The 24,654-nt window shown below is 36.3% G+C and overlaps 2 protein-coding genes across 2 annotated transcripts; one reads left to right on the forward strand and one right to left on the reverse strand.

Moving 5' to 3' along the window:
• The first annotated feature begins 1,732 nt into the window (after nt 1-1,732).
• Nucleotides 1,733-6,265, forward strand: LOC104220126 (cytoplasmic 60S subunit biogenesis factor REI1 homolog 1). Its single transcript, XM_009770941.2, is given in 7 exon segments — nt 1,733-1,962; nt 3,606-4,190; nt 4,272-4,327; nt 5,145-5,205; nt 5,207-5,259; nt 5,370-5,588; nt 5,668-6,265. Coding segments are annotated over 7 exon segments (1,239 nt in total). The 5' UTR covers nt 1,733-1,857; the 3' UTR covers nt 5,828-6,265.
• Nucleotides 6,266-6,992: 727 nt separating this feature from the next.
• LOC104220125 (protein KAKU4) lies at nt 6,993-19,957 on the reverse strand. The gene is made up of 11 exons (XM_009770940.2): nt 19,605-19,957; nt 17,314-17,369; nt 15,009-15,085; nt 11,850-11,968; nt 11,599-11,726; nt 10,844-11,017; nt 8,190-8,406; nt 8,032-8,111; nt 7,808-7,895; nt 7,578-7,671; nt 6,993-7,505 (listed from the first exon to the last, which is right to left on the reverse strand). Exons 1-11 carry the CDS (start codon nt 19,858-19,860, stop codon nt 7,190-7,192), a joined length of 1,605 nt encoding a protein of 534 aa, XP_009769242.1. The 5' UTR covers nt 19,861-19,957; the 3' UTR covers nt 6,993-7,189.
• Between the last annotated feature and the right edge of the window lie 4,697 nt (nt 19,958-24,654).

Genomic DNA, 24,654 nt, shown 5'->3' on the forward strand with positions numbered 1-24,654 from the left:
GAACATTGCCGAATCATTAATTGGCGTTGCCTTGAAATGCCATTTACAGCTTTCCAACACATATAAGCCAGTAGCTACAAAAGAAATACAATATTTACACAAATTTATGAAAAAACTACAATTAACTACAAATTGACTACAATTTAACTACAATTTATAAAACCCACCTATCTTCAATCATACACTGATTTTGCTGATATATTATCCACAAATAACTACATACCTTCTATGACTGGATCTTTTTACTCTGAACTGGAACTTGTGCATCACTGAATAATTCTTCATTGCAGCAGCTACTGTTTGCTTGTCCTGATAAACTTGTCCTTCTTCAATATATGTTTGCGTAGATTCAGTTATTATTTCACTTTGATATTCCTCTATAGCTGGTGAGGATGGAAATTCAAGTAAGTTTAGGGATCCAGACGAACCTGCAAACAATAAATTCATAAATGTAGTTTCTATGTAGATAATTTTGAAAGCAACATTGCTTTATCCTTTTCAGTACTATGTGAGCTTTGTAGTTTAATTGTAGGTAATTGTAGTAATATTGTAGATAACATAGTAACACCATAACTCTCTGCAATGTCGAATCAAACATACCTGCACTGGTGCTTTCATTGTTGATTGCCAATTCCATATTGAAATCTCTTACGCTTATACATAAAGGATACGAACCTAAGTTTTTATTCTCCTTTTTGGTTTCCATGTAAGCACGAACCCCCATATCATTCCTAATCTCCATTGGAGGACAATTCTCGTTCACAATGTATTTGATTTCTATAATTTTATCCGATGTATCAATCGATAATTGTTCTGCAATTGTAGAACTGAGAATTCCGTAGTTTGCATTATCATCTACCACAATGGCATCAACTTCAAAATCTCTAAATCTGCCATAGTTATCCCAATTACCATTCGATTTCAGCATTATTGGGATTTTTGACATGATTTCGTGTAGTTGATAGGAAAAAAGACGAAGAAGAGATATAGTTTCTACAATTTGAATACTGATATCGACGAAGAGCAATTTTGTACAATTTGAGACGAAGAACAGATATAGTCTCTCTTCAGTAATTGTACAATTTGATTGCGTTTTTTGTGAAATCTCTTTCTGTTGAGGAAGGAGAGAATTACGCAACTGGTGCCTTCATCAGGAACGAAAATCGCCTTCATTTCAAAATTGGAATAAAATCCTTGACAGAATCCCATCAGATTTGGTGCCTTCATTTTAGGGCTTTTTTAATGGCAAAATTTATCTATTTTTGGATTGGTATATAATTTGTAGTAAAAGTGTGGACTACATGGGTAAATAACAAATTATGAACATTTTTGGTAATAATGTTTGATATATGGTATAGATAGGTAAAAATCCCATTTAATAATGTAGAACCCAATAACTTAAAATGGTTAGAATTCCGAACTCATAAACTTGAAATACTAATTTCGCCCCTGATTAACTAATAAGTAACCTAATTGTATAAATATTTTAAAAATATTATGTTCGTCCATAGACATTATTTCAGTTAACTTCCAAATATTATTTTTTAACTTAACTTTAAATAATACTTTTTTTCAAATATCAACCAATTTATATCCAAACTCAATAAATTATACTCCTAATGAGCTAAATTTGACAACTCCCAATTGTTTGGGATAAATTTTATATTAACTCAAAACACAAGGACCAAAAGTGCCAAAAACCCTTTCCACTAGTATCTGGCAAATACGTTTGTGCTTGCGACGGCATTTGGTTCAGAGTATCTCTTCCTTAATTTGGCCGACCTGTGAATATATGGAGACCTTCAATTTCAAACGGAGTTCGACTCAAAAAAAGCAGAAAAAAGAAAAAGATTTGAAATGCGGGGCTTAGCTTGTAACGCCTGTAACAAGGAGTTTTTTTATGAAAATGAGCAAAAACTTCATTACAAATCTGAATGGCACCATTATAATCTTAAACGCAAGGTACTGCTAAATACCCTTTTTTTTAAAAGTAAAATAATTTTTTTGTTGCATAATTTTTGTTTCAGTGTATTTATGGGATTTCTTCTTTCTTTTGTGTTTTACTGCCTGCAAAAACTCTGTTTTGTTTGTTTGGTTTTTGTTTTTTACTTTTTTATGACTGATTATGATCTCTATCATGTTTGTTAGTACTTGAAAATGAATACTACTAGATTTGTTTTTCTTGGAGTTTTGTGTTGATCATTTTTGTTTAGAATTATGCTTTTGTTCGTTTAGAATGATTTTTCTTGCGTGAAGATTCTTTTTTTTTCTCCTGTGTATTTTGATGGGATATTCTCTTTCCTTTGTGTTGTACTTTGTTGAATGGTGTGATTAAGTTTTTAGATGAGAGAATTAAGTTTTTAGGTGAGGTGTTCTGTTTTTGCCATTGATGCAAGTTCGATGAGCAACTGAAAGCAATGATGATTAGAGAGTTGCATTTTGCAAAATTGTTGCATTAATCACCCATTTTAGAATTCTTGGGTCTAGTGATAAGACGGTGGTTAGACCGGCCATGTTGTATGGACCTGAGTGTTGGTCAGTCAAGAATTCACATATCTAGAAGATGAAAGTAGCAGAAATGAGGATGTTGAGATGGATGTGTGGGCACACTAGGAATGAACATATTCGGGAGAGGGTGGGCGTGGCTCCCGTGGATGACAAGATGCGGGAAGCGCGGCTTAGATGGTTCGGACACGTGCGGAGGAGAAGCCTAGAGGCACCGGTTAGGAGGTGTGAGCGGGTGACTTTGGCAGGTACGAGAAGAGGTAGAGGGCGGCCTAAGAAGTATTGGGGCGAGGTGATCAGGCAGGACATGGCGCGGCTTCAGATTTCCGAGGACAAGGCTCTTGATAGGAACAAGTGGAGGTCAAGCATTAGGGTGGTAGGCTAGGGGGTAGTCGAGAGTTCTTTCCCTCTTTGTATCGGGTAGTCTGATAGAGTTTTGATTAGGTTTGCTAGCGGTCTATGTTGTGTTCACATTGTTGTTTTGCATAGTTTTATATTATTGTCCTTTTACTTATTCGTTGTTATTTTCTTTCTGGCATCTTTTGTTGTTACATGCCTTTTCTTTTGTTTCTTTTCTGATATTATTGTCTCTCCTGTTGAGCCGAGAGTCTGCCGGAAATAGCCTCCCTACCCTTTTCGGGGTAGGGGTAAGGTATGCGTAAACTCTACTCTCCCCAAACTCCACTAATGGAATTTTACTGGGTATATTGTTGTAGTGATAAGAGCATACAACTCGAGTTTGTGATGTGCGGGTTAGGCGCACATCACAGGTTCGAACCCTGCTTTGACCAAAGGTTGGTATTTACGCGAAGAAGGGTAGAGGAGCAAACGCATTAATTGTTGCATTACTCACCCATCTTAGAATTCTTTGGTCTAGTGGTAAGAGCGTAGCTCGTGATGTGTGGGTTAGGCGCACATCACGGGTTCAAACCCTGCTTTGACCAAAGGTTGGTATTTAAGTGATGGCTGGGGATTACCGGGTATTAAAAAGAAGCTCTTTCTTTTTAGAATCTGGGGAGTAATTTGTGCCGTCACCGTTGTTTGTGACATTGTTGTGCATGGATAATACTCATTGTTGTGTTCCTTGACTTTTATCTCAGGTTGCCGGAGTTCCTGGATTGACAGAGGCACTCTTTATAGCCAGGCAATCTGCACTTGCAGAAGAAAATAGAAGATTAAGCGAAACTCCTTTGCTATATAGCTGTGGTAATTGTGGCAAAGAATACAGAAGTTCTAAGGCTCATGCTCAGCATCTGCAATCTAAAAGTCACTTAGCACGGGCTTCGCGAGAGCCAGGTCATCACTATGAGAATAGTGTTATCATCAAGCCTCTTCCACGCCAACCTTCACATGAGCCTTCCGACAGGGCAGATGAAGATATTAATGGAAGTGATGAAAGCGAGTGGGAGGAGGTCGATTCAGAAGAAGAGATGGTTGGTGAGGCGACTATCTCGTTGAATCAATTAAAGATGAACGGAAGTACTCCTAATGGTACTATCGATGAAGATAGTGATCTTGATGAACACATTGATGAGTTGGATCCGTGTTGTTGTTTCATGTGTGATTTAAAACACGATACGATAGAAAGTTGCCTGGCCCATATGCACAAGAAGCATGGGTTCTTCATTCCTGATGTCGAGTATCTGAAGGATCCTAAAGGTTTTCTTACTTATCTTGGTCTCAAGGTAAATATTTTAGGTATCTTTTTTCTTTTTGTTTCTTCCAGTTTATTTAGATACTTACGTATGCATTTTTTATGTCCTCAGGTTAAAAGGGATTTTATGTGTCTGTACTGCAACGATAGATGTCACCCTTTCACAGTGTTCAGAAAAGCGAGCACTTCGTCGCTTAAAGCGCGAAGCGACTCGACGCGACAGTGTGTCGCTTCCAGCTCCTTAAGGCGACGTGATCTGCAGAAGCGCACGCTTCACGGGAAAAAGCGACGAAGCGAGGAAGCGGCGAAAGCGATAAAGCGACAAAACAGACGCTAAATTGACAAAAAACCCCAATCCCCTTCTTCGACCAAAAACAGAGGGCTCGACCAGTCGCTCTTCTTCTTCTTCAGTCGACAAAAAAAGCTAGGGTTCCATCTTCTTCTTCAGTCGCTCGACCAGTCGACCTCGAAGACCTTACCCAGGTAATTTCTTCTTCAGTTCTTCTCGTTTTTTTCTTTTTTCTTTCTTCTGCTTTCTTCTTTAGACCAGTCGCTCTTCTTCTTCTTCTTCATTTTTCTTCTTCTTCTTCTTCATTTTTCTTCTTCTTCTTCTTTCTTTCTTTGTTTCTACTTTCTACAGTCCAGAACAGAGTAAGGAACCATTTTTTCTCTTTTTCCTTTTCGTTCGATTATTATATATCAGCATATATATTTAATTATTATATGTATTTCATTTATTATTATATTTCAGCATATAAAATTAATTATATATATGTATTATTTTTAGTTTATGCGATTTTTTAAATGTATATTTCAGTTTATATAATTAATTATTATATATATTATTATTATATGTATTTTCAGTTTATTGATTATGTTTTTTTCTTATATCTTAATAGGAATATTAAAATGTCTCAAAGTTCGAAAGAGAAAGACCCGGCTTGGCGATACGGCGAGAGAGTTAATGAGAAGATTCTTTCAGTAGTTTAGAAGCAGTTCGGAAGCATATGGAAGCAAAAAGTCATTGCAAAGTGCATTATGGTGACAGGCGGTGATGATGAAGAAGCGGAATTAGAAGAGTTTTATGACTATAGCAGCAGGTATGCTTGTTGATAAGATAGTTTCCAAGATATTAAAACTAGAATGTATACTTAATTATCATTCTCCTTGTGTTATATATTTACTAAGAATTGTGTTTCCCATAGTATAGCTATGTGGATGCAACTGGAAAGCAGCTCGTTTTGTCCGATGATGTTGACAACAGGGTGGAACTTGGAAGTGGTGGACCTGAACTCATAATAACCACAAGAACTGATGTTGGAGTGTCTGTTAAAGCACTTGGATCAAGAGAGTTTTTGCGATATTACCGCCAGAAGCCAAGGCCTACTCGCACTAATGACGTAGTTATAACCGCTGCCTTAACCTCGAGGTATATATTTGACTTGTTACATGGCACGCATTGACAACTAATATTAGTCATTTTAGCGAACAATCTTTTCTCGTCTCAGGTATCGAAGCATGGGTCTAGCAACCGTGCAATCGTGGGAGCACATGGTTAAGATGAAGGTGTTGAAGGCCATGAACAGATGTGGCGTAGATGCAATGCGCTCTAAGATTGGCATGAAAAGCAATGTCATTCGTAACCTCCCTAAAAATATACCATATTAGTCCCTTCCATATGAATGCACTATACGGCTTATCTTGCAATATTTCTATGAGTGCTATAATATTTATCTAGCAACTTTGGTTTTTGGATACACCATATAGCAATATTGTTTTCCTTCTCAGACGGCTGATTGGTAAACTCTTTGCTGGAAATTGGTAGGTGGATTAATTGAATTAGATCCATGGTCTTAAGTTTTTCACCTGGCTGGAGAACAGGAAAGTGAAGTTGATTAAGAGTTAATCATCTTGCTAGGTTGTCTCTTATCTGTATTAGGTATATTGATTTTGCTAGGTGAACTGGGAATATTTTTTTTCGGGTGTGGAAGTGACAACATTTTCTCAAAGTTTCAGCATCATGCCTTCTTTAATTCTTCACAGCTTTTATGGTCGTTTGTAAAAGTTGTTTTATAACTTTTTATTATATTTCGTTAGCTTCTATAATAGCATTTCATGTATTTACATCACTTCCTTTAACAAATGCTTTCCCATAAAAAGAAAGAATAACAAAGGAAAGAGATAGTACGATAGGAAAGAACCAAATCCAAGACTCGATATTGCAAATGGATTTGATGGCAGAAACTCATGGAAGAGTAGGTAGAAAAAGTAAAGGCAAAAGGGAAATAATCTAATCAAAAGTTTACATCTTGTCCAAAAAATTATTCTCTCCAAACAAGGTACCAATTTAGAACTCTCGAAATTTTGATTTAAAAGTGACTAAAGGGGAAAGTTTTGAATCATAGTTCGACAAAAGATCAAAACAGACTTCGAGGACAATTTTCTTGATATGCCTGCTTGAAGATACTAGAGATATATTGAGTAGTTAAATCTTGATTGTTTTTTATTTAAAATCTAAACCTGAAACATCTGAAAAGGCATTAACTCCAAATACACGCTTAAGAAAAACAATGACAAAAAATCATCAATCCTCAGCACCCAAATTGGAGATTAGTAGAGATTTCCTGGTTCAGATCTCTCGCAGAATGCGACGAAGAGAGTTAAATATATATTAATTACTTAAAAAGCATACTTTTGGCGATTCAACAGAAAAATGATTTTATTACAGAAAAGCCCGAAAGAGACATCATATTTAGTGCTAATCGACACAAGCCACAAAGAGAGAGAGAGGGAGAGGGAGAGGGAGAGAGAGAGAGAGAGAGAGAGAGAGAGAGAGAGAGAATGGCAATAGTCCCCTACACGAACTTAAGAATACAACTACACAACGTGGTCTAAAAAGAAAGGAAAAGATGAATCCCTACAATAGCTTAAATTAATCAAGTATCCTCTTAAAATAGCTTAAATTTCCTCTTCAAGCTAATATACAGAAGGTTCAGGTCTACAAACTGCCTGGTCTACATATCTAGTCATTTACCTCTTTGCTCTAGTCTTTCTCACATTTCTGACTGGCCTTTTACCTTGCTGCTTCACAACTTTGCCATTCTTTGCCAACTCACGTACCATACCCGGTTCCTCCTGTGATAATTCTTCACTAGGCATCGAAGCAGCTGGACTGTCGGTTGTTTCGTTCATTTCTGGTACATCCACAGCAGATTCGCTAAGAAGCTCACACTTATCCTCGACTTGGGTAGATTCAGTCAATTTCTGCTGACTCAACATTCCTGGTTTCGGCTTCTCACCGCCGACATGCACATTGTTTTGTCCTGATGTTAGACCTGCAGACAAACTGTCGACAGAACCAGCATTATTGCGGATCCAGCTACAGAAATCTAAAAGAGCTACGTCATTAATTTTTTACCTAGGTTCTATTTCTATTGATGCATAGCCATTAGAACTTTGTGCTGCATTTGTTTGAGTCACTTCCTGTGCATCAGCGCCAGTTATACGAAGACCTGAACATGTAAAAACAGTTAGATGTGCAAGAGAAATTGTCCTGGTAAAAAGTAAATAGTTAACTTTTGAAACCATTACTTCGAATTAGCTTCACATAAAACCAACAAACATATTATAAAGAATAGCCTCAAGTACCATCACTGTGCTCCGAGGGGAAAGCTGGACCATTGGGCCTGTGCGATTCACAAGCAGCATGCTCGCCAACCCTACTTGCCTCAATACTCTGTAAAGCTTGAATAGTATTAAGACAAGAGTATAAAGCGAACATGATATTCTGTTGTCCATACGAGATGCTATATTTTTATAGTCCATATGTTACAAATACTGAATAAGGCAACTGAAACCCCTAAAACAATTACCTGATCATGGAGCTGAACGGAAGAGGCAGGATTTAGAGGCTGAGCGATATTTTCTCCACCATCTTGTGTTATTTCCACATCTGAAAGGGGAAAAGATGAGGTTCTACAGAAAGCTAGTGATTTGCAGCAGAAAGAGGCAAGATTAGAGCTTAACACACCTGACCACTTAATTGGTACATCTGACAGTTTAGTAAGTCTCAAAGAACTTGAGCTATTTATCTTCTCTCCGGTACTAGTTCCTGTCAAATTACCAACTGCAGATTTTGGTTCTTCCTTGGAAGGGCGAGCACGTAACAGATCCTCAGTTGCTTTTGACCGTACTTTTCGTATTTCATCATGAATATTCCATGAGCCAGATGCAAAAGAATTCTTTTTCTGTGATCCAGTTGCAAAACACATATCAGAAGATAGCAACAACAACAACAACAACAAAAAACCCAGTGTAATCCCATAAATAGGGTCTGGAGAGGGTAGTGTGTACGCTGACCTTACCCCTACCTTATAAAGATAGAGAGGCTGTTTTCGATAGACCCTCAGCTCAAGGAACAGTAGAAATAAGATAAAGCAACCAAGTAGTAAACAAATGTGACAACAATGTATTATGGTGACGAGCGTGAACGACACAACAACAACAACAACAAACACAACATGTAATAATAAAGACCAATGACTAAGATAATATAAAAATAGTCTTAGTACTACTGGTAAGCCTAGGAGGAAATAATAGAAAATTGATAAAGTAAAAGGTTTACTACTGCTTGGTAGCTGTTTCATCATCTTTGGCAACATGACATGCCCGATTTACTAAGTTCAGAAGCATGGAGCCTCCTTCAAATTACTACTCAAGTCATAAAGTGTGATCAAAGGTATAGCTTGGAACATGACATAATATAAGATATAGATTTCCGAGGAAAAAGGTATTGTCGAGGGAGGAAGGTTTTAACAAAAGTGTTTTACCTATTAAGAAAATTAAAATAACACATCAACTGCGCATAAAAAATGGAACACTATCTAAGCAACAACTAAACAGGCAAGCAGAGGCAAATATACCATGTATCCTATAGTTCACATGAACCCGGTAGCTTTTGTCCAAACCTTGTATATGTATTAAAAATCCACAAAATATCTATAAATTATCTGACTGTGGACCCAATTATTATTGTATATTAGCTTAAGGTCGTCATAAGAACCCATAAACTTAAAATCGTGGATCTGCTTCTGCTGGCAACCATTAGGAGAAAAAATTCACAGTCAAAAGCACCAAGACATTTTTGAGAAATTCTTGAGGTCAACATGATAAATCTCCGAAGAGCTTTAGCTACCTTTATTATCAGCAATAACCCAAAAATCAAATAATGCAAAAGTTACAAAACCTATCATAGTTCTTTCAAAATGAAGGCAACACATAAGTGCCTAGGGAAAATGAACCACTCATGAGACAACAATGCAGTAGGAGACAACAAAAGAGAGAGAATGCAGTAGGAGGGAGTAATGGAAATTCATTTTATAAGCCTTTTAGAAGTTTAGTCTGCCACCTGACAGAGGTAGGAAGTTTGGAATGTAAGAGACAAAAACAGTCATCACAGAGTATCTGAGTACTTCCCCCCACCACCTCCCCAAAAAAAAAAGGTAAAACAATTCCGAAATTTGTAGATAAAGAAAAAGGAAAGTAAAGCAGAATTTTAATAAAAAGAAAGCAGGAAAATAAAGCACCATTATTCTACACCAAAATATCAAATAAATGCACCATGATTTAGCCCTCTAGTATACAAGGAAAAGTGGATATGACAAGCAAGAGGAATGGATCCAAGGTTGGATTTATGACAGCTATTGCATCCCCTTCCATTCTATCCTAGGCCATAATTACTCATTCTTTACTTCAGGCATAGAACATTAGAATTCTCCTTAGCATCCCTTCTTCACCTAATGACAAGATATGCTCTTATTCAAAAAACGAACTCAACTAAATGGTATACAAGAATTAAAGCATCATCAATTTCTAACTACGATGTAAACTAAAAAGCACCACGTTTGTGGGTATTCCTCTATTTCTGTCTGGCGATCGGTCAACATAAATATACTTGGATTCACACCATATGACATTAGTCAGTATATACTGTTAAAGCATGTGACTATCTCATCTAAAAGTTTATGATGTTAAAGAGAGCACACTTCTATAATTATCTCATCAATACACCTCCTCATGTGTGGGCTTGATTCTTTTCATGGCCAAGCACGTGGAGATTCTTTTTGATAATGGGTTGCGGTGAGACTAGAAGCCAGAATCTCTTCCTGCTCTGATACCATGTGAGAAAGAGAAAATACACGGGAGAGAGAAGCTTCGTCATTCTCCTAAGCTATTGGATGTTTAAACAGTACAAACAACTTTTCTAACCTAGGAAACAAATTAAGACTACATGACTACAATTAAACAATATCTCCCTAATTGATTGTAACTAATATACACAATATTCTCAACAGCATCTAAGCAACCTTTCTTCTCTGTCACTGTCTCATCTTATTTTTTCAACTTTCTAACAAGAAAATAGCACCAGTCTCCAATTTATTGCTTTTCAAATCCTTCAGATCAGTTCTATCTGAAATAACTAACCAAATTTCGGCTCTTTGAATCATCAAATCTTGCAGTGGTAATTTAGGACATTGTTGTCTAATGTTAGCAAACCAAGGTTTAACCACCATTCAATAAATATTATTTCTGAACCATAACCACTATTCCATAAATAAGGGTGTACATACTCCAAATTGAACGTGAAACGGCAGCAATGAACGCAATTCCGAAATCTTCAAATACCTTTAAGGAAGAGGAAGAATCCCCAGTATACGGTGTTCCTTCCTCAAAGAGCTTTGCCTTCAGATGTGAGGGGGTTCCAAGTCCACTATGATCAACAGTAGGAGAGGCCCATGGAGGACGAACCTTCATATATGACTTAGCCAAATCTACCGGTGAGCCAAAAGTATCATCCACCTACGTTACACAAGCAAGATATCAAAGACAGCATCAAGACAAATTATTACATGGGCTCCATTGCGGTACCACATAGCTGACAACAGTAAAAATTAGAAATCTTTGTTCGGGCAAATATTACATAGGAAACGACTAGCAACAATAAGCTCCTTACCGTAATGATGAGAGTTAGAAGTAGCATTAATATTACAGATAAAATACACATATAAAAAATGATTCTAATAAAGTACACAGATAAACTACGCAACTAATTCAAGACTAAGCGGGAAAGAGACTATCTCATTTTTCAAGTTTCCAGAATCAATTTAGACTCAACACTACAATGACCTCTTCTTAAAGTTTTTTTTCGTATTTACAAGGTAAAGTATGTAGAGACTCAAAGAAAATAAGCTTAGGTACGTAAAAGAGAGGACACAAATCTGGTCAAGAAACTACAGGAAGACATTCGTGCCAGTGAAGAAAAAAGTACTGTAAACAACTTCAAGTTGATAAAGCTGGGAAATCATAATGTAGTAAATTAAAATAAACCATGAGATGGTTGCAAAATGAAAGACTTACACAGAGATAAAGATTTTACTCACGTTTTTAACTCCAGAGCTTAAACCTCCGTGAGTAATATCTAAACCCAGTCCGTCTCTCTTTTCCTCTCTCTTTTCCTCTAACCATTTCCTTGCTTCTACAATTGCACGACTGCTGAGGTTCAGCGTATCTGAATGAGAGATAGATGACTATTCAGCTTTTATGCAAACACACTGCGGGAAGAACGGAAGCCAAACCACATGAAAGATTCTTTAAATTATTTTTTTGAGAATGAAAGATTCTTTGCTATTACCATCTGCAATTGCTTGATCAGGTATTGCGGAGCGCAAACCAAAGCTGCCTTCTCCTTCTAGTGATGAAAAATCAACAACCCTTGAGTTGATGATTGTTACTAACCTATCACGCTCCTTCCTGCAAAGTCAACATTAGAATAAGGTTGAGAAAGAAATTTAAACAAAATAACCATCTTTTTTTCCGCTCTCGTTTTTCTATTTTTTCCCCCATATTTTGCTCGAATGCTACACATGCATGTCATCTGACTGTCAAAGAGTTGGAGTCCTATTCAATTTTCCATTCAGCATGCATCAATCCACAGCAGTATTTAAGGACAACTCGCAAAGGAACGACTAAATTGAAGACAAACATACAAAGAAGAAACTGTCTGTCTTTTTCTATGAAAAACAGAGACATGCATACATTAAAAAGAAGCAAAAATATGCACACTGTATGCTTATTTACAAATGTACATGTAAAGGGATGAATGGACTTTTTTAGTGGAAGTGTTCCTCAGTTCTAGGGCAAGTACAAGGTAATAGCATCTACCACCGCATTCAATGCAAAATGGGCAATCACCAGTATTACATGAGCTCAGCTTCTGGTATGACACTTACCACAAGATGTAGCTATTGAGAGAAGCCTACCCGCTTTATCTAGTTGGACTTGCTTATTGTATGTACTAAATATGAATCCCATCCTCAAACCTGCTAATATCAAGTCTAAACCTTTTCTTCCAAATTGCTAGCAGCCCAGACCTGTTTCTTACTTACCCCCCCCCCCCCAAAGTGCAGAAAGAGGAAGAGCAACCACATTACTATATTCTTCCTTGCTCGTCTTCTTCATTTTCTTCCCCAACAGAAAATTGAAATTCCAACTCTATATTCAGTATTATCTCAGATTCAGAGGTTACTTCAAATTTCGGAAATGACACAAGTAGGCAGAACAATTTCTTGCCACAGTAGTTTACTGTTCACGTAACCTCAACTGTACATTTATATTACTTTATTTGTCCGGTCCAGCTTGCGCACCTTGACTATTCCACCGAGTACCTGCTACCTCCCACACGAGTAACTCTGCTCACTAAGTCTTAGGTAGATGGAAAAAAATCACCTAGTGCTTTTTGTCTCTGCTGGGATTTGAACCCTAGTCTCTAAGGTTTACACCCACTTTATTGACTAGTAGCTCACACCCTTGCGTGCATTTTTTACCCTTTGATTACTACTTAAGACATCATGTGGTAACAGTTCCCAGATGTGCTGGGAAATCTTTCTTCTGTTCAATACTTACTACATCCAATTTATGCGACACTTCCCATTTTGGATGTCCCAACTCCTACAGTTGGAAATATCCTAGACGACTTTCACATCATCAAAGTTAAAATTTGATTTAGCAATTCAGATTTAAAACACAATACATGGTATCCATCTCCACTAAGTTTTCAACTACTACTTATCAAGCTTTTTTCAACTATAATAGTTTTTTACAAGTAACTTCTTTCAACTATTGATAATAGAATATACAAGCCAAACTAACTTTTTAATCTCTGAACAGAGTCAAACATGCTGCATAAGCTGTGACAGACCATGTAATTGACAAGTATTAGAAATATAATGCAACTTGTTTTTATTAGGAGAAATGAGTATGCAATTAACATTCGTATATCAGCTTGGGAGAGCAATATACATAGGTACTTTGCTTGATACTCTAACTTTTATGCAGCTATTGAAAGATTTTCCTCACTGCTCACTTTCTTTCTAGATTCTATAAAACTTTCTTGTTATCCAATTCCTTCTTTTTAGCTTTTACGCGATCATAACATTTTCTTCATTCTTTCAATATTAGAAGTAAACAATTATATCAACATCCTCATAAAAAAAAAAAGTTGTATTAAAATCTAACACCCATTCAATTAGATAGTCTAAGCATCTTACTTTGTTAGATGGTAGGTCGTAACTCTGTGTGTGTGTGTGTGTATTTTATTCACTGAAGATATGACTACGAATTGATCTTCTAAATCTATTGGTAATCAGGTTCAGGAGCTAAACTAGCTTCAAAATTATATCCCACTGAAATTTAGGACAAGCATGAGGGTCTTCCTCTTGTTAAAACCAAACAAGATATGACGATAGCAGATACAAAAAGAGAACCATTGGGCCTTTAAATTCAAGGACCTCATGGTTCAAAAATGACAAAAAGGGTTAAAAAGATATGAAAATAGGTGTCAGTTGATAGTATTTCAGAACACAAAAGAAAAATGAACAATTTCAAATAGAATGGAAAAAGAGAAACGTAGCTCTAGGAAGAACAGACGTTCTCTCAAACATTGCTAGATCTCTTGAGCATCAAGTGAAAGAGTAAATGCACTTATTCCTATGAATTGGAGGCATTGCAAACCATTTATATATTAAGAACTATGCCAATTGCAAAAGAATTTCAGAACCAGCTAACCAACTAAACATATGATGCTATCCCTGGAACTCAAACCATAAACAACAACTCAACCCCAAAATCAGACACAAATGACACCCATTTTCATCAAATTGCAGAAATTTTATAAATAAAAAAAATAAGCCTAAACAAGGAAAACTCAGAAAAAGCTAATCTCTCTTTTTTTCCTATCTTTTGAGAAGTGTAATAAAAGTTGATGTTTGAAACAGGATACGAGAGCTAAACACACCAAAAAAGGCCTCTAATGAAATATAAAGAGAATGTTTATCATGAGTATGAATCAGGGAAGAATCATGAGTCTGAATCACGAAAAAATCCAAATTTGAACTTCTTGTTATCCTTTTCCCAGAAAATTATACAAACTACATCAGCATGACGAGTTTCAAATGTTAGCAAACCCTAGAAGAACTACCAAACTGGCCAAAGGGAGCAGACAAGCGATAGAACAATAAAATTAACTTTAAGCTCCGCATCAAGTAAACTTAGGAAGCAATTAAATAAAAAAATTCAAACAAATCAAGGCCAATATGACACTCGCATAAAAAGCTAAGATATAAAGTTAAAGTTTAAGAATAAGGTAAGTGAACTTCCACAAAGACTGGAGACGGAAAGACAGGAAAAATCACAGAAAGATAAGACACAAGTCTCATACAAAGAATATCGATCAATTTAACACTAATAAAACAGAAATTTCAGCAGACTAAATAAATAAAAGGTTTGTACTAACCTTGAAAATGTCTCCTGCATAAGTAGCTGCTCAATTAGGTGCTTCATTGTAGTTCTCTCCCCACTTAATTGAGGATCCTTCGTTCCAAAAAGAAAGTTAAAAAGAGTATAAATATTTCTTTTTTGATAATCCAAAAGTAAGTAATCATATTACAGCAACTTGGTGTCGAAAACTTTACAAGTAAATCTTTCGTTTTCAGCTCAAAAGTATCTAGCAAACTCTAGAAATGGTATTTTCCTTTTCTACAAAAAAAAAATGACCAGAAAGGGGCATATACATGATCAACATCCTCTCCCTTTTTCCCTTTTTTTTTCCTTTGGTTCTTGGGAAAGAGAAACCTCTTTTTTTTTTTTTTGCACATAAAGATGCGGTCTACAACAATCTGTTTTCTCTTCTCTACATTATTGTTACGATGGCGTTTCAAATGCACAAACTCATAGTCATGGCAATATGTTGATGGAAGGTGATGGAACAAGGTAGACCTAGCCAGTAGCCACCTAGGGGAGTGAGAGAATGAACTTTATGAGACGGATTCTCAACGATGGACAAGGTAGACCTAAAAATACATGAAGAAACGTTGTCTTAAAAGACCTACAATCTCTGGAATATTATGGAATTGGCCAAGAATAAAACACTATGGAGGAAAAGGGTCCATCTAGACGATATCAACCAGTTGGTATTAAGGTTGAACTATTCTATCACACTTAGTTAAGGTCTAGTATTTGCCAGGAATTTTATTCCAGTTAAAGACTTGTGTCCGTGTACGGATTTGCGAGGTATATAGGTAACTTCTTGCTTTAAAGAACCTCTAACTTGCCTATAAAACAAATAATTTAGTACTAAATGAAATGGACATGAACATAGTGCAATGCTTACAGAGTATTCACATGACTTAGCTCAACTAGTTTGGGACTGAATGATAGTTGATTGATTATTAGGAAGACATTCCATGTTGAACACCATGCAATAGATCTTTCTCAAGACACGAGTTGTATATAAATTACCATGTAGGCATTTCATATCCTTCCATTGGTCATCACGGACAGAAAGATTATTTTTTAGATCAACCAACTCTTTCCTGCGATTAACTTACGAATCAATTTAGATATAACCATAAAATCTTTATGAAAAAGTCCTCCAACTAGTCCAGTTCCTGGCCACGGTAAGGTCTCCTGAATTGTAGGTTCCACGATATGTTAACATTATTCCTGGTTAGGAAATTTGCCATCATTATAAACTTGTTTTCTGTGAAACAAAATTCACTTCCAATTTACTAACTAAAATTAAGTAATCTCCGAGTCAACTTGCGCACAACTCGACTATTCCACTGGGTACCTGTTACCTCCCATCGGCATAGGTATAGAGTAACACTATCCACCAAGGCTTAGGCAGAAGGTAGAAACCACCTAATGTTTTTTGTCTCTACTGTAATTTAAACCCTAGTCTCCATGTTTGCATCCACTTCATTGACCACTAAACTACTAGACCACTCCCCTCACAATTTTTTTTCAACATATTTTCCTTATATGAGTACTTCTATTTATATAAGCCTATATGAGTATGTCATCTCTTCTAAAAGTTATTCACTCATGCCACTCCCGTATTTTATAACAATTATGCTCTCCCATGAAGAATCATCTTTTAATAGCAAATCCCCATAGACACTTTCCTAACCGTGCTTTACTTTTCGATAAGTTCTAACTGTGCTTTATTGAAAGTAGTTTTTTTGCGGTTACCTAGGCTTACCTAAAATAAAGGGGTAGTCACCTAGTTCCATTCCACAGGATGATACTACTTCTCTCCACTTGTGTAGAAAATTCATGACTAGTTCTTCAGTTCTTACCACTACTATTGGAATACAAAATAGAGATAGTATGCAGGAATATTGGATTATGAGGACTATCTTTCCTCAGAGGTAATAATCTCCTAACAGCACAGCTCAAATATGAAACAGGTAAAAATGGTCCTCTATTTTTCTCCTTTACATTGACAGAGGACAGACAACAAGGGTGAACCACATTAATACATCCTAACCAACTCACTTATCAAAAAAAAAAAAAAAAGAACATCCAAACCAACGGTATCCCCCATTGAAAAGGAAACCCTATATGCTACAGATAACTCTCATCCAAACCAACCGAACAAACTAGTATCATGGTACAAAATCACAAACACTTAAATATGCAACAGATAACTTTCACCCAAACCAACCGAACAAACTAGTATCACTAGGAGAATCATGGTATAAAATCACGCAATTCTTAATGCTTGAAAATCAATAACATAAGCAGATTTGTGAAATTACCTTGTTTAACTCATCCACTTCCAAGCCAATATCGTCCTGTTCTCTAGCATCATCCGCTACAATAAAAGCCAGACGTCAGCTAGTCGAGGAACAAATAGAAAATGAGAGGACAATCCCATGAGAACTGGTTTTATCAGCCACAATGGTATTTGAATTATACAGAGATGAAACGATGCTAAATTGTCAAAGAGATAGTTAATAGTACCGGCACAAGAAAGCTTTACATATTTAAAGCTTGAATGAGGCATTCTTCCTACACATGTCAAGACTATATAATGAATGCAAGGGAGTTTCAAAATTCCAAGTGGCACATAGAACAAGCAATGCATCTCGACATGCATAACTCATATGCGGGATATTGCGAGCAATTTGATTTGAGCAAAACCATAGTGCAATCGGCGTTAAGGGCTGCACCAAGTACGGTAGGCGACACTTTGCTACTACCTTTTCCTTTTTCCTATTTATGTTTTTTTTTTGTGGTGGTTGGGGGGGGGGGGGTTATAACAAGTGTCAACGCGTCTTTTTCAGACTGCCCACTTTATTTAAGCGCTAAGAAAACCACACCATCTTGTACAAATGTACAGGGACCATATACAGCCTTTACTACATATACTACATCTATATTTTTAATACAATTCACATATGCAACTAGTACTTTTTTCCAACGAACCGCTTCGCTGAATGTGCATCTGTCAAGCGTAAAGGAATTGCTACACGCTTTTACTTGCCATTCCCTTTTTAAGTAAGAAACGGGTCTCCTTTCTTCAAAAAGACGAGATAAATAAAATCAAATACTCAAAGGCAAGGCAGAGTTATAACATGCAGCTTCACAGGTGTAATACCACCTAACCAATACATTAAGTCACGTCAATGTATCAAGTGGGTTTAACCTTTACTACATATACTATATTTATGATTTTTAAGGCACGTATTTGCCTCGGGGCTTTGGTCTAATGGTAAGAGCGCAACGCATAATGTGTGGGTTAGGCATAAGTCACGGGTTCGAACCCTACCAAAGACAAAAGCATAGTAGTTAAGCAGAGAACGGCAGAAGAGGGGTCCATAATCCACCGAGTTCTGAACCGTGTCTCACAACCCTCGGGAATTTCTCAGTTATTAAAGAAAGTGTATCAAGTGGGTTTAACCTTTACTATATATACCAAATTTATATTTTTTTCAGTACAAATTACATATGTAAATATTATTGTTTTTCCTGACTAAGCGGATTCCTTACCACTACCTGGGGTAGAGAGGCTGTTTCCAAATAGACCCTCGGCATCCTTCCCTCCAAGAACTTCCCACCTTGCTCTTGGGGAGACTCGAACTCACAACCTCTTGGTTGGAAGTGGAGGTTGCTTACCATCAGAGCAACCCCTCTTGTCTTGTCAATGTCATAAAGAATGCTCAAGAAATCATGTCAGGTGCGGGCATTAAATCTTTATAGTCCAAACTTAATACTCTTAATTATCAGTTCCATAGTTCTTAACAAAAAATAACCTTTTGAGAAGTTATTAACGAAAATCGTTACCAACTCAAAAGTATCTTCTGAAGACTACATCCACCAACTTTAATAATCTCAAATTCTCTCTCTCCCTCTAGAACTTCAAATAAATGTATTAATGAAGTAACTGAACTAAGATCTCCTACACACACGCACAACCAAAAAAACTAAAACCACCTAGTACATACCATAACATTTTGGGAAAAGTTAGATTTTGCACAAAAATCACAAAATTAAAGCCAATCCGATGCAAAAAAAAAATGCAATACAAAAACCATGAAAAGATAAAATTTTTACATAATACTCAAACAAATACATCAAAGAGACCAAAATGTAAAAAATAAAATATAAAATTCCACTACTTTAACATGAATGCTAAGTGGTATTTTGAAATCTATCCCTTTTTAGATCACGAAAAAAATTAACTGGACTAAAATCTCTCACACAGGCTAAACTAAAATCACCTAGCAGAATACTGCTATAACATTTCCAGCAAAGCTGGTATTTTAAACAAAAATCACAGAAATTAAGCCAACCTACTATAATTTAATTACAACACCAAAAACATGAAAAGAGGAACTTTTCTTCAAAGTACTCAAACAAAAATTTAAAAAAAATAAAAAAAATTAACACCAAAATGCAAACATAATACTCAAACAAACATCAAATAAAGGCACCAGAATGCACAAAAAGTGAGAATTCACTACTTTAAGATGAATATTAAGTGGCATTTCGTAAATAATCACTTTTTAGATCACAAGCAAAAAGAGAGAGATTTGAAGAAGAGTACCAAACATGGAATCAGCGTCGGAGGAAGACGAGGAAGAAGACGAGTCGGAATTGAAGACAGATGTTAAAATCTTAGCGGCGCCGGAGAGAATCGTACGCGTCGCCGGAACAACACGGCTGGTAAGCCAATTAGGGCTTTTTGGAAACGGTTGTTGTTCTTCCGGCGGCGGTGGTGGTGGTGGTGGACGGTCGTATGGACCGACGGCGTATCTCTTTCGCCTGTTCGTCACAAATTTTCCACCGGAACGGGAATCCATGGCGTGGTAATTTGCCCAGAGTGAAAGCGGGTGTGTTTTTGTTGGTTTTCTGCGTTTTTGTTTTGTCTGAGAAAGAGAGGTTAAGGGGATTCAAAAAGAAGTTGCATTATACAGGTTCTTTCTTGTTATCTGTTAGCAGTTTCTCTTCTTTTTTTCTTCTTTTTTTTGGTTCCTTCTGATCGTTTTTTTTTTTTTTTTTTGGAAGTTAAAACCGAAAGCTTAAAAAACTAAAAATTTAGAGCATAACTTTTGAAATCCGAAGTTTATTCGGTTAACAAACGAGGACGAGTAAAAAAGAAAGGCTTATACTTTGGGGTCATTTGATTCATGAGATAGGTGGTATAAAATTTAGGATTAAATTTATACTCCGTATTATGTTTGGTTTGTTTTATTAATCAAGTGCAATATAAAATTATATCATAAACTGAGATTTAATTATTCCATCTTTTAGGTGGAACAATTAATACCGAGATTAGTTATCCTGAAAAGTTATTGAAATGACCACCTTATCCTTCTTCTTTTTGCACTGCAACCTCTTTATTTTTTGACCAAGGTTAAAATAGGAAACAAAATGTTATCCAAGCTTATTCACTTTCAAACTAAAGACATGCTTTGGATTGTATGGTATATCCTAATTTTAATCCAACGAGCCAAACAAAACAATAGCCTTATATAATTTAAGGGATTATTAATTTAGGATTATAATTCCAGAATTACAATCCCAAAATAACCTTGTCTGCGAACTAAATGATTCCACCAAAGTCGTTTGGTAGGGTGTGTAAGAATAGTACTGAATGGGTTATATTAGTAATGTTGAAATTACTTATGTTGTAGTTATTTCTTATCGACTGTTCGATTTGGTGTATTAAAATGATATTTTTATCTTTATACATGCTTATTCGGGGTCATTTGGTATGATGCATTAGGTAAAATAATGTATGCATTAGCTTTGTGTATGAGTAATACTTTGTTTGGTACACTTTTTGAACATATGCATTAGTTATGCAAGCATCAGTTATATATCCTATTTGGTATTATCCTATGCATAACTAATGCATAAGAAACCATGGTATTAACAATGCTATGGGTTTTAATGCATGCATTAGCTTATAAATGTTTTAATGCATGCATTAGCTTAAAGATAAAATTGTCTTTCAAAATTTATGCTTGATTAAAATATGCTATTATATTAATGCAAGTTTGAAATAATCCAAGAAAGTGAGAAATAAAATTACATCCTTATTAAATAAATAAATACTTAGCATATTTTATTTTTATAAATAAATATTAAGTTCTATAATACAATATAGGTAGACAAATCAAATATTTTTTTAAACCTATTCCAGATAAAAACATTCCTCAACACATTTATCTTTTAAAGGGATAAAGTGATGGACTGGTTACGAGGGTATTTTTGTAAACAAATGATTCTTTTAGAAATTATGCAATGCTTTAATACATCAAACCAAACAATGGATAAGAAATATTTGAGCATAACTAATGTCAGCATAACTAATGCAACCATAATTAATACCAGCATTATTAGTAGACTCTATTCAGCATTATTCTTATACACTCTACCAAACGACTTCATGTATTAAAAATTATGGTACTGAATAGGATGTATAACTAATACAAATATTAGTTATACATAAGTTGAAAAACACTACCAAACAAGGGATTAATAATACCAAAGCTAATGCATATATCATTTTCCGAAATACGTCCTACCAAACGGCCCCTTAGTTTTGAAATGTATAGTTTAACTCGGCGTGAAGTTTAAGAAAAAGTAAGACTTTTAAAATTTATGGTCTTAAAAGTTTAAAGAGTATGAGCTTTTGTGACACTTTTAATTTGTAAGGCTATAGAAACTTCTCATTAAGCGCACTATTGGTAAAAGGAAATTTTAAAATTAAATTACTTTAAATATATAAATGTACTATTATCTTTTTAGATAAAGTAAAAAGAAAATTGTGTCAAATAAATTGAAATGGAGGGAATAGTTGTTAGTAACCAACGGGTTATATAAAAAAGATTAAGGGTTACAATAAGGATTTTTTTTTTTTGATTTTTTACATAAGGAAAAATAAATTTGAGATAAATTCTATACTAAATACTATTAGACATCATATCCATTTTTGCTAGTGATGCTCGCATATACTTTGTAGAAAAGTTGTGTATTCTGTTATTGTATTTAAGATTAAAAAATTATTTTCGAACAAATTTAAAAAGATATTCTTCATTTTTGTAAGAGTAAAAGTTGAATTGTAGGGATAAATACGTGCGTGAAAACACATTGACCCATCAAGATTTCTATATGTATGACGTTGTCACAACCTCTACATACCATTCTTGTATCATTACATAAACCATTAATAGATATAAGTTTCTTAAAACTCGCATGAAGAGCATAATTTTCTTCAAAAGTAACTTATATAAAATGGAAGATCAACTTTAACTTTGTCCATTATATACATACACGATATTAACATACATGAGAAACAATAAATTAGACATTGTACCTGTGTGGTGGAATTTATTTGATGCTAAATTATCAAATATTCTTCCTCGTAACAGTTGTTAGTATCATCTTCTATTGAGTAGAAACTGGAAAGTATTTTGCTTTGATCAATTAACTTGGCAATCAATGATCGATATACTTCTTCATGCTAGCTAAGATAGCACTGTCTATGTCACGACCCGGCCCACCATCGGGTGTCGTGATGGCGCCTACTATCGGAGCTAGGCAAGCCAAATATTTAAAACACCTTTCCTGTTTTCTTTCAAACAATATAATAAACGAGACAAAATCTAAGCGGAAGACTTTAAATCTAAAGCAACTGAAAACCAAAAGTGCGGAAGTTTGAACCAAAATGCTACCCAGAGTCTGGTGTCACTAGCTCACGGACTACTACAGAATACTACAATCAATGTCTGAAGGGAAAATACATCATGTTTGTCTGATACAAGATAAACAAACAAAAAACATGGAAAGGGACTTCGGCCTGCGAACGCCAGCTAGGCTACCTCGAGAGTCCCTGGACTGAAGATAGCTCCCAGAAGTCCTACTGCTGCGGTCCGTAAGCTGCTCCCTGATCTGTGCACCAAAAATGCACAGAGTGTAGCATCAGCACAACCGACCCCATGTGCTGGTAAGTGCCTGGCCTAACCCCGGCGAAGTAGTGACGAGGCTAGACAGTACCTACCACAATTAACCTGTACAGATATATATACAACAAGTGCAAGAAAACAATAACAAGATAATACAAAGTAAAACTGGGAGGGGACATGCTATCGGGGAGTAACAGATAAAAATGAAATATCGGAAATAAACAGAAGAAACTCTGGTTTCCATGATATATATAGTGGACGGCGTGCCACACGATCCCATAATATCATATATAAGTGGACGGCGTGCCACACGATCCCATAATATCATATATAAGTGGACGGCGTGCCACACGATCCCATAATATCATATATAAGTGGACGGCGTGCCACACGATCCCATAATATCATATATAAGTGGACGGCGTGCCACACGATCCCATAATATCATATATAAGTGGACGGCGTGCCACACGATCCCATAATATCATATATAAGTGGACGGCGTGCCACACGATCCCATAATATCATATATAAGTGGACGGCGTGCCACACGATCCCATAATATCATATATAAGTGGACGGCGTGCCACACGATCCCATAATATCATATATAAGTGGACGGCGTGCCACACGATCCCATAATATCATATATAAGTGGACGGCGTGCCACACGATCCCATAATATCATATATAAGTGGACGGCGTGCCACACGATCCCATAATATCATATATAAGTGGACGGCGTGCCACACGATCCCATAATATCATATATAAGTGGACGGCGTGCCACACGATCCCATAATATCATATATAAGTGGACGGCGTGCCACACGATCCCATAATATCATATATAAGTGGACGGCGTGCCACACGATCCCATAATATCATATATAAGTGGACGGCGTGCCACACGATCCCATAATATCATATATAAGTGGACGGCGTGCCACACGATCCCATAATATCATATATAAGTGGTTCCCAAAAAGGTCAAAAATACCCCCGGACCCACATGTTGAGGTTCGGACCAAAACCCAGTTACTCATTCCCCCATGAATCCAAATATATGATTTGTTTTTAAATCAGACCCCACATTGAGGTCCAACTTCTCAATTTGTAGAAAACCTAGGTTCTACCCAAAACACCCAATTTTCCCCAAGAAAATCTTTGATTTGAAGTTGAAATTATGTTAAAAGATGTTGAGGAATAAAGAAATTAAGTTAGAAATCACTTACCAATCGTTTTGGGGAAGAAAAGTTATTGGGAAAATCACCTCTTAGGTTTTGGGTTTTTGAAAAGTGAAAAATGACTGAGATTTTCCGAACTTGTATACTTTTCTGAGGACTTGGCGCGGACCGCACAAAAATGTGTTGCGGCCGCGCCGGGTGGGAGAAAAATTGGGGCTTCTCTGAACCCTTCCAGCGCGGACCGCACTGTTTTAGTGCGCGGCCGCGCTGGTTAACCTGAAACCCTAGCCCTCAGACTCAGCCACACGGACCGCACAAAAATGCATCGCGGTCGCGCGGCTCCAGCGCGGACCGCGCGGAAATGACCACGGTCGCGCTGGTGTCTGCAACACCTGAACCTGCATCTTCTTAAGTCCAAGACCTCCCGGGCCCCATTCAAAACTCACCCGAGCCCTCGGGGCTCCAAACCAAACATGCACACAACCTTAAAAACATC

This window comes from Nicotiana sylvestris, chromosome 12, assembly GCF_000393655.2.
Source record: "Nicotiana sylvestris chromosome 12, ASM39365v2, whole genome shotgun sequence".
Classification (NCBI taxonomy): Eukaryota; Viridiplantae; Streptophyta; class Magnoliopsida; order Solanales; family Solanaceae; genus Nicotiana; species Nicotiana sylvestris.